Below are 10,685 nucleotides of genomic sequence, written 5' to 3'. Positions count from 1 at the left end.
TATCGCATCCGGACTCTGTAGCTTGACCAAGACCGATGATGTTGCTTTTAAGATCCGGAATATAATAGACATCAGTCATCCTTCTTGGTTCTCCATTCATGTCTGTGAACAAGATTGCTCCTTTCCCTTTTATATCGATGCGAGAGTCATCACCAAAACGAACCTTTCCTGTTATTGTTTCATCAATCATTGAAAAATATCTCATATCTCTTGTCATATGATTGTTGGCCTCGTTATCTAGATACCACAAGTCTTCTTCTTCTGAATTTTTCTCATATTTGCAATGCTTCTCGTTTAGATAAACGACTTCATGCATTAAAAGTTCATCAGCACTTTGTGTCTCGGTACTAGTCCCTTGTGCTTCCTGAAGTTTCAACAAACGATCAGGACAATCTGAGGCATAATGGCCGATCTTGTCGCATCTGTAGCAGGTTATTTGCGATGTACCTATTTTCCCACCAGATCGTCTGCGGCCTCTGCCTCGTCGTCTTCCTCGACCTCGTCCCCTCCAGTTGTTCAATTACTGTTGTAATCATAACTTGATTGTCCTTTTTGATCTTCAGAGTTTGCATACATGAGCTTAGTTGAGTCTTCTTGAGTTTCACTCTCTTCAGAGATCCTTTCCTCGTAAGCTTTTAGCCGCCCTATAATCTCATCAAAGCTAATAGTGTTGAGATCCAGAACTTGTTCTAGAGAGGCCACTATATGTATGTATTTTTGAGGCAAGCTTTTTAGGAACTTCTTCACAAGCTTGGAATCTTCAATGCTTACTCCGAGTGCTGCAGATTTTGATGATAGTTCTGATAACTTTCCTGAAAAATCGTCGATGTTTTTCGAGTCCTTCATCTTCATTCGGTCAAAATCAGTCATCAATGTCTGTACCTGAGCTTCCCTTACTCTTTCTGCTCCAACGTATCTTGTTTTAACTGCTTCCCAAACTTTCTTCGGCGTATCAAGTTGACCAACTTGTAGAACAAGCGACTCTGGTATAGATTAAAACAGTAGACCCATGGCTAGATTGTTTTTCTCGTTGTCTTCTGATCCTGGATCTACTAATTCCCATACCTTGTGTACTTTGAGGCAGACTCTCATTCGCATAGCCCAAACAGTATAATTAGTTGTGTTAAGCATAGGGCATTGAATGGAGGAAGCTTCCTCCTTCCTTAGGTTTTTCTGTCGCAGGTACTAAATCTCCCATGGCTGGATGTTTGGATTCCTTTCGTGACTTTGATAAGGCTCTGATACCAAATCTAGTTTATATGAATTGATCAAGAACTTTAAGAACTCAGGATTTAAGAATAAATGTCTTATTGCTTTAGAAAACTAACTCAAAAACTAAAGCTCTCAATCTTTCATAAGTTATATCACAAGTTGATATCTCCTTATATAGAGAATGGGTTTAGATAACTCCTAAACCTAATGGAATTACATTTTCCTTATTCTTAGATAACTCCTAAGAATATTTCCATTCTCTAATAACTTGGGTCTGAAGTTATCTTCAAGCTTATTCCTACATCCCTAAATTCTTAAATCACCTGCAATTAATCACATTTACCCAAAATCTTCCAAGACAAATGAAACTCTAAGTTTGTCTCATCTTAATTCTCAACAAATTTAAGTTTTTGAAAACCAAACAGGCCAATTAAAAGAACAATAGGCCCAATATACCGGCCTAATTTCTGTTAATCCAGCCGAGATTCTCTGAGTCACTGTGAACGGAGAAATAGCAAAATCAATGGCGACTCTAGATTCTGGCACCACCTGCTCCTCCTGGAATCACTCCGGCCACCGATTAGCCACCGGTTCCTTAGACGGGATCCTTTCCGTCTACGACTCTCCTGTTCCCTCTTCTTCTTCTTCTTCTTCTTTCACTTGCACTTCCAAAGTTAGGGTTAGTGAATCGAGTGTTGCAAAGATCGTCTGGCTGCCTTCGGAATACGGCGATGCAGTAGCCTGCATTTGCGAAGACGGGAGCTTATCGATTTGGGAGGAGGTTTCTGAAGGTATCTCTATGCTCTTTTTCAAAAATCTTCATGGATTCGTTGCTAAGTGTTTTATAGATACATGTGTGGATTGTTGTTTGATAACGTTGAATATCATTTTGAGTGTTTTAGCTGTTTCGTTAAGAATCTATTGATTGAGAATTTACTCTGTTTTGTCAGACACACATGCTCTTGAGTGGAAATCTTGCAAGAGTATCAAGAACCAGTCTAGCCAAGTGCTCGATGTTCAATTTGGGGTTTCGAGAAAGAGTCTGAAGATGGTAAAGCTTCTGTTTTATTCTTAGGCTGGTTTGGTTTCGATGTCTTAACAGGCGACCAATCACCATTATTGGTTCTTTGACTATTATGCCAGGTCGCAGCATATTCTGATGGGTACCTTAGGGTTTTTGAGCTGTTGAATCCATTGGAGTTAAAGAATTGGCAACTTCAGGTTGCTTATTCATACACAACTTCATTAACATCAAGATTATAAAGTTAATATACAAAACTTTCCGAAAACATTTTATTATATATGATATTAAAGAATCAACTACAGGACAAGCTTATGCTGTACTGGAGAAGATGATAACTGAGTATGATATTGAATCTGATGTTACACATATCGGTTGCATCGTGGACAAGTAGCTGAAGGAAACCTGCATCAAAATGGCGAAGCATCCAGAGGAGGTCGATAAAAAGTCTGCAAAGGAGATGATTCGCATCCTGGAGCGTACAGGGGAAAACTACACCATTGAGTAACCAATTTTTCCAGCCCAAATTCCTTATTTTTGACTCCACATAACCAATTATAAATCTCAGCCCATAGGTGTAATTAAGTTTTTTGTATATCTAATCTAATTTATTTTATTTTTTTCTTATCGACAAACAATTTCATTTATCAAAATAGAATTTCAAAGTCAATATACAAAACTTTTGAAAAAGAAATTATTACATATGTAGATATATACACTATATATTAAAAAAAAAAAGACAAAACATGAAAAATGAATTTTATCGCTAACAGAGTTGGCTATCAACTTTTGGCTAAGTCTAGTCATTACACACACCATGATTTAAACCAAATTTATTTATTAATTTTATCATCTTAAAATTGGTATTCTTTATTTTATTTTTTATTTGGATTGTTGATTGTTATTGCATAATTTATTATAATTAATTTAGTTTTCTTGTTTTATTATTTTAATTTAATGTATAATAAAAAGAGATGAACTTTTTATAAAAAAAAAATATATGTTTCATGAAAAATATATGTTCAATAATCATGTATGTAAACTACTATTTCTCAACAAAAAAAAAAATCATTTTAAAAAATAGTGCACAAACTCATTCTCAAACTCATTTGGAACTAAGCAATCCAACATGTCTTGAAGATCCTCTTCTCCAAACTCCTTTACTAGTTGAAATTATAAGTTTGCAATGTTATTATATAATTTTTTTCTCTTACTTCTATTCTTTTAAAAATATCTGAATTGTCTTTGTTTCACCAATCGTCTTTATGATTTGGTCAAAATTGTTTTTGGGTCTGCCATTGTTCCAGAGTTTAATCGATGTTTTATATCGTATAATGATGAGCTAAAGGTCTAAGCTTTCAATCGGTGATCCAAAGCGTCAATCTTATCACAAATACTTATTTGGTATTTCTCTGTAGCTAATCTTGATTGATTTGATTTCGGTTTGGTGCATTTAGTCTACGATAAACGAATAAGCTATCTTTGACAAAAGTCAAAAGTTCTAAACCAAAATTAAACCGGTCTTCAAGTTATCAATCAATCTAAACCGAACCTAAACGGTATTAACATGAAATTGACCCAAATAAGAAAAATAAACAGAAATAAATTTTATAAACAAAACCGGTTAAGGAATGTAACTTTAGATAAGCTAATAAAATTGGTTTAATCAAATTAAACCGGTTTTGAATTTTTAAAATAATCCTAGCACAAGACTCTTAACACAGAGATTATACCCTAATAGCTTCAGTAATTCATCTACACACATCATGAATCTCCGCAAGGCACTCTAAATGAAAAGCATGCGATCTTTATAAGTTGATTAACGTGAATAGAGTGTGATCTATGAGTTTTAACCTCTAGATAATGAGTCAATCATGATTCATGATCGAAGAGTTTGAGAAACTCTTAAAAGACTCAAATTTGCAGCAACCTGTACAATAAGCTTCAAACACTAACTCTCATACCAAAAATGCTCTAATGAAGAGATAAAGGAGTTTTAGGAAAGAAATCCTAATGTCTGATCAGACAAAATTTTGTTAATTTGGAGGAATGTAGAAACGACACAACATGTACAAGTAACAACGCAAAACGGGACAAAGTTTTTATCTCTATCTTCTTTTCCTTTCACTTCCTCTTTCATCCACAACATTTTCCTTCTCTCACCGTGAGAGAAAGAGAGAGAGAGAGAGATGATTCTGATGCACTCTCACTCTCCGGCGATAATCTCAGCCGTTAGATTTCTGGGTTCGTCTCCGTACAACACTCGGCGACTTTCGCAGCCTAGTCTCTCAATCTCTAGAAACAAGAACTTCTTCTTACACTTGACAGAGACGAAAGAAAAAGGAAGAAGAGAAGATGGGAGGGTATCGATCGTGTGTGACGCAGGCGGGATGTTTCCGGTGGACCCGTGGGCTCCAACCATTGATTCACAGAGCATAGCATCACAGCTCTTCGCTGTATCTCTGTTTCCATACATTGGTTTCCTCTACTTCCTCACTAAATCCAAATCTGCTCCAAAACTCACACTTTTCGGATTCTACTTCTTGCTTGCCTTCGTTGGTGCTACAAGTAAGTCTAGTATGTTTCTAGCGTTTGCGGCTTGTTCTGCTAATAGCGTTTGGCGTTTCTTGGCGATCTTGAATTGTTAATCTTTTCTCTCTCTTTTTGTTCTGGCTTTGGTGATTTGATCAATTGAATTTGGGCTGTAAACGACGCAGTTCCTGCTGGGATCTATGGTAAATTTCTTCAATGTTTGTATAAATTTTTCGATGACAATTTTAATGGTGAATCGATCTTGAAGATTGATGAATTTCTGGTTTTTTGTTGGTTTGGTGGTGGATGAATGAAGCTAAGGTGCATTATGGAACATCGTTGTCGAATGTTGATTGGTTACATGGAGGAGCTGAATCACTTCTCGCTCTTACCAATTTGTTCATCGTGTTGGGTCTCAGACAAGCTCTGAGGAGGTCTACAGATAAAGATGCAGAAACTCCAACAACAACTCAAGAACAAGAAAAATCTTCAGTCTAGTCCAATACTTGAAAGTTGTATTATTATTTATTTCTCCGAATTTTACTTTTTTTGTGAATTAGCTTATAAATTATATAGTCAAATTAAACAGTGTCGAGCTTATAATCTATAGTCCATATGTTGTTATAGATGCGTGAGGCCAACGCTAGTTAGATGCGCTAAGTTGTGATTTTTTTATTATGCGAAAGTAAATAATATTACGTGAATGTTATATTATCCGATTTAGAATGTTATTATGAATTTTGTTCAAAGCTTTGATTGGATAAAAAAAATGAAGGATCCAAAAACATAAACCATTTACAATATATATAGAGAGCTAGAGGACTCAAAAGACTCTCGTGAAGAGGATTAATATTTCTATCGTGAAAACCGCATCATTGCGACTTTGGCTACATCCTACCATCTAATGTGTATAGTGTTCTACACCGATAGAAACTTAATTATTTAGAGTCAGAAACACATAAGGGTGAATGATACGTATATAAACTATTAGTTAATGTATGTTATTCATTAAAATTTATATTTTAGCTATTTAACATTTAAGAAAGTTAAGAAACTATATATACGATTTTTCTATTTCATTAACCGTGAAGGTCATAAATACTGTCCACTCGAAAATGAATCTAATTCAGAGCTTGAGGAATCCAATAACAATGTGCATACATACAAGGTATACGAATTCATATTATATACAAGTTCATCTATAAATATGGAAACCGTGGCACCCGAATTCACCAAGGCAGAGAAACAAGATTAACAAAAAAAAAATTATTTGCAAGTGAGAACAGTCTTCCGAGAAGATGGAGAAGTCGAAAGACCCACGAGACGTCGGACTCTGAATCGGACAATGAAGGAACCACCATGATGAGGTCAGGTTACCCTCTTAACCGCATGAGCGTCTCGGATGAATCGTTCGGGTTTGACATCCGGCGCCAACGTGGGCCCAACTCAAAGGCCTTGCAAACCGGCCGTGGCAATCGCTACAGCCGCGGAAATTACCCGAGTTCCTAAGCATACTGTATATATATATATATATATATATATATATATAGAGGTTCGAATTCCAAAACTAAGATCAAGATCCCTCGCATAAGCATGAATGTGTACATGTAATGTTTTTGTTTTTTGTTTTCAGAGATAGGGTGGCTATGGAGATATGAAGACATGCCCCTTAGTTTAAGACCCATATAAATTATGTATTATGTCTGAATGTAATAAATAAGGATACAAGGATGGATGCCTCATGTAAATATCAATGATGATAACTCATCGGTATCAATGTCATGCGGTTTCTTTGCAAAGCAACTATGGAATGCTAATTTTACAAATGTGTCTACCTACAGTAAAACCTTTACAGGTTAAAAAAAAATTACCAGTTCAAGTCAAATCAGTTTAAAAGTTAACAATTTAGTAAGATATTCTTGTACATAACATATATGGTTCAAATAATATTATAAATTAATCCAACTATATAAACCTATATATGCATATATATAACTAAGATAATGTAATCAAATATCATTTCAGTATGGTTTTTACTTAAAGTTTAAATCTTGTTAGACCTCCAATCTACTGTAGTTATACTTATTGCTTTCAAAAACTTTTAAATCCTCTCCATCTACATCTAAAGTTTCATTTACTAACATGTATTATTTTCATCAAGATAATTCAGTATACTATTGATCATAACTTTAAATTTATTACTAAACCACCGCCTAGCGACCACGGAAAGCATAGTCAGAAGAGCTGGGATGTTATAGTCCTCGATCTCAGCGCATTCCCGTTCCTCTCCTTTTAGTCGAGTAAGAAATAGATAATTCAGTATACTATTGATCATAACTTTAAATTTATGCGTCATATTTTTACAGCTGAATTCAAATAAGTTCTTTATTATAACATCAGTTGGTAGACAGTAAATTAATCAAACAATTTGAAAGTCCTAACATTTTTAATTTTTAGAGTACTTCTATTACTCCAAACAATTCTGAAGTTAAGAAAGTTAAAATCAAGAACAAAGAATAGGCTGAAGCTATTTATAAAAAAAATAGCATAATTAATCCTCTACAATTAAAAAAAAAAAAACTTAGGACAATTTTCACATTTCTGCACGTAGCAGATCACAATGAGATCAGTAGGAATAAAAGAATATGAATCTTGGACAACTCTAATTGAGAACCAATTCTGAAATTGACATTTTTGGTAGGTAAAAAGAAGATGCCATTCGAATCGATTCAAATTTAGATAAACTTTTTTGTTTTTTGGAACAAAATTTAGATAAGCTTTAAAGTAAGAATAAGTTCAAGATAAAGACAGACACTAACATATGGATTCTCTTCGACTTCAGTAAATCTCAAGAAATTATCACAGTATATATATATAGACATCGATCTAAAGCTCATACCCACACACAACTCAAATACAAACCATAAAACTCACCGCTTCTATATACCACCATGCAGTACTACGAAACACGTGAAAAAGAATACTACGATGTGACTCAAGTCCAGAGCCGTCCAGGCTATGACCAGAGCCACCAGGGACATGGCCAGAACCACCAGGGTCATGGTCTGATCCAGAGCCGCCCAGTATATGGAAATAGCCCGACTATGAACCACCGTAGCCACGGTGGGTTTCTTGATGGGCTGTTCAAGGGTAAAAATGGCCAGAAGGGTCAGACTGGTCTAGGGGCGTTTCTAGGGCAACACAATAGCCAAGAGCCTAACAAGGACCATGGACATGGAAAGCTCTTAGGACATCACCAGAAGAAAACTCATGAGACAAACAAAGTTACTAATGGTCTAGGAATGTTCATTAACAATGGAGAGAAGAAGCATAAGAAGCAAAATGAGCACAAGAAGAAGAAGAAGAGCAAGGATGGGCATGGCAGCGGCAATGAGAGTGGAAGCAGCAGCGATAGCGACAGCGACTAAATCAAATGCTTTCACAATCTGATGCTTCTAAGGGAGACTATATATGTTAAGTAATTAATAAGACGTGTTGTTTAAATAAAAACCACTTAGATGGTTGTGTGTCTTGTCTTCACTAGCTACTATAATCTACTTTTTTATACTTTTATTTACAGATATCAATGCCTATAACACATATCAATACCCAGCTTATAATAAGTTATCCATTGTTATAAATATATTTTTACTAAGGATAAACATAAATTTCACTCGGAGAAGTATTTGAATCAATGGTACCATTTCTTAGTCATATTTGTCTACATATGTTGAGAAAATTTAAACAATCTCTGGTCAACAGACAAATTATAAAAAAAAAAAAAAAAAAAAAAAAAAAAAAAAAAACAGCAAAATCAAGAATCAAAACTATGTTCCATGTGGGTAAGTAGAGAAGGACGTGTAGGGTACCAACTCTGGTATTCTAAGTGGCGCCGAGACCCCGGTAACTTCAATATTCCATCCTCCCACATCGCGTCCACTAAGTTTCAGCGCCTTCTCCCCTAAGAAAAACGAGAGCTTTCTTTATTAAGGCAAACACTGCTGCGGAATTGGCCGTGGGGATCCACGTTACATAGAGTTTGAAGTGCAGAGAAATGTTCAACATCCTCAGGAATCGCAGTGCCAAATCCCGTCTTAATAGCATTTGATAACTTGAAAGAGAGAGAGAGAGAGAGAGAGAGAGAGAGAGAGAAACAAAAACAAAAAGTAGCAAAATGGGAGGAAGAAGCCACAAAACCTGCCGTGTCGACCAAGAGTGCTGAAGAATAGGTCTTCGGGATTAACAAAGTTACGTACAGTGCGAAATGCAGAGAAATGTTCACACACCGTGCAATTATTGACAACATCCTCAAACACATCCTCAAACACATTAGCGCTAACTGCAGAGAAATATTCACGCAGCCTTCTACTGACAACATCCTGAGGAATCCAAGTGTCAAATCCCGTGACTCCCAACCTAATAATATTAAGGTAGTCAGTACGTACGTAGATCAACATGCAACGTAGACAAGAACACATAATACAAATCTCCAACAACAAAAAAAAGGAAGAAACAATTTACTGGCGACGTTCCCACTGGTCACTGCCTCTGATGATTGACAACTCAAGATCAAGGTATGTTTCCTCAAACGGGTAAGCCTTAACGACTAGCTTCCGTCCTCCTCTTCCTCCCACGTCATTTCCACTAAGTTCCAACGCCTTCTCTTCTGCACCTTCTCCCCGAAGGTAAATAAAAGCAAATCTGCCTAGTTGGGCCAAAGGACCGGATTTACATTATCTGGGAATATAAACATGTACCACCTCTCCACATGAAGAGAAACATTCTCTCAAATCCGTATCCAGATCATAGTAATCATGCCCTGTGTCGTAACCCTCAACGACAAGCCTCCTAATGCTACTGCAATCAGATTTTGATTTGCAGGTGATAAATATTTTTAACATGATCACAACAACACATCCATCCATCTTAGAGACACAACAAATCTATATATATAAAAAAATAATAATAAAAAAAATTCAATTTACCGGCTTTTTGGAATGTCTGCATCACTACCGTTCGATTCCAGCAATTCCTGCCCCTAAGTTACACAAAGATTTTTATTAGTCAGAATAAATTCTACTACTTCAATTAACTTTGTTACATATATAATTGTGGAGAAACCAGAGGTTAAAAAGTGAGTAAGAAGAACAACAAAGCAGAAAGACATAAGGAGTAGGAGGAGGAGAAGAAGAGTTACTTACTTTGATGGCGGATTCGTCCATGGAGAAGTTGAGAAGAACGACTTGCTAGGATTTCAAGAGGCAATAACCAACCCTTAAAAGAGGAGTACGTATTAGAATGTTTTTTTTTTTTCTGTCGAAGAGGAAAAAGGTAATTTATAGGTTTAGGGCAATAACTGACCTTTTTCGTGTTTCTTTAAGAACTAACGATTGAGTCTTGAATTTAGTTCAGGCCTGAACTAGGCCCATATAAACGTAAACTTCTTACTTAAGCGAGAGTAAACACTTGTCGTTGACATTTGTGAAGCATAAAGATTTGTAGAGCCGTTCAGGGATTTGCTATGGCGGAAGAAAAAAAGGAAAAGCCAACGTGTAGAGTGGAAACGGTAACGACTTATATTGCTAAAGAGAATTTTGTTCCGCAATTCTCCAACAATTTAAAACGACTACAAACATATAAATAGAGAAGCTGTCGATCCATTGAAAAGAGTCATCCATTATTCACCAAATAGACTTAAGAGATTAATTGCTCTGCACTTAAGACATTAGTTTCTTAGTTCTCTTTTCCGATTAGCCTATCGCTCCAACTACCTAATATTTCTTGTATTTACCAAGCTTTATTTTAATATAACGAGATTTTCCTATCCTCTTTTTCCTAGTATTTGCCGAGTTTAGTTCTCTGAGTGTGGGACACACTAATTTCTACCCGTTAGTGGTCTCTGACTACAGCTTGCTCGTTA

At 35.9% G+C, this 10,685-nt stretch overlaps 3 protein-coding genes and 1 long non-coding RNA gene across 4 annotated transcripts; all 4 read left to right on the top strand.

Moving 5' to 3' along the window:
* Positions 1-1,735: 1,735 nt before the first annotated feature.
* Positions 1,736-2,627, top strand: LOC18009507 (protein SEH1). The gene is made up of 4 exons (XM_024160501.1): positions 1,736-2,003; positions 2,163-2,263; positions 2,315-2,375; positions 2,539-2,627. Exons 1-4 carry the CDS (start codon positions 1,736-1,738, stop codon positions 2,625-2,627), a joined length of 519 nt encoding a protein of 172 aa, XP_024016269.1.
* A 1,744-nt stretch (positions 2,628-4,371) lies between these two features.
* On the top strand, positions 4,372-5,476 carry LOC18009613. Its single transcript, XM_006391566.2, has 3 exons — positions 4,372-4,801; positions 4,951-4,968; positions 5,082-5,476. The coding sequence occupies exons 1-3, from the start codon at positions 4,423-4,425 to the stop codon at positions 5,261-5,263; spliced, it is 579 nt and encodes a 192-aa protein (XP_006391628.1). The 5' UTR covers positions 4,372-4,422; the 3' UTR covers positions 5,264-5,476.
* A 517-nt stretch (positions 5,477-5,993) lies between these two features.
* On the top strand, positions 5,994-6,568 carry LOC112081906. Its single transcript, XR_002896782.1, has 2 exons — positions 5,994-6,317; positions 6,399-6,568. It is a non-coding gene; the product is annotated as an uncharacterized LOC112081906 (long non-coding RNA).
* Positions 6,569-7,645: 1,077 nt separating this feature from the next.
* Positions 7,646-8,420, top strand: LOC18009623. The gene has a single exon (XM_006391564.2). The coding sequence runs from the start codon at positions 7,717-7,719 to the stop codon at positions 8,191-8,193; it is 477 nt and encodes a 158-aa protein (XP_006391626.1). The 5' UTR covers positions 7,646-7,716; the 3' UTR covers positions 8,194-8,420.
* The last annotated feature ends 2,265 nt before the right edge of the window (positions 8,421-10,685 follow it).

The sequence above is a fragment of the Eutrema salsugineum genome, unplaced genomic scaffold, assembly GCF_000478725.1.
Source record: "Eutrema salsugineum unplaced genomic scaffold, Eutsalg1_0 scaffold_8, whole genome shotgun sequence".
Classification (NCBI taxonomy): Eukaryota; Viridiplantae; Streptophyta; class Magnoliopsida; order Brassicales; family Brassicaceae; genus Eutrema; species Eutrema salsugineum.
Note: the sequence above shows the minus strand (reverse complement) of the source record. Positions and strands in the feature narration are given on the sequence as shown.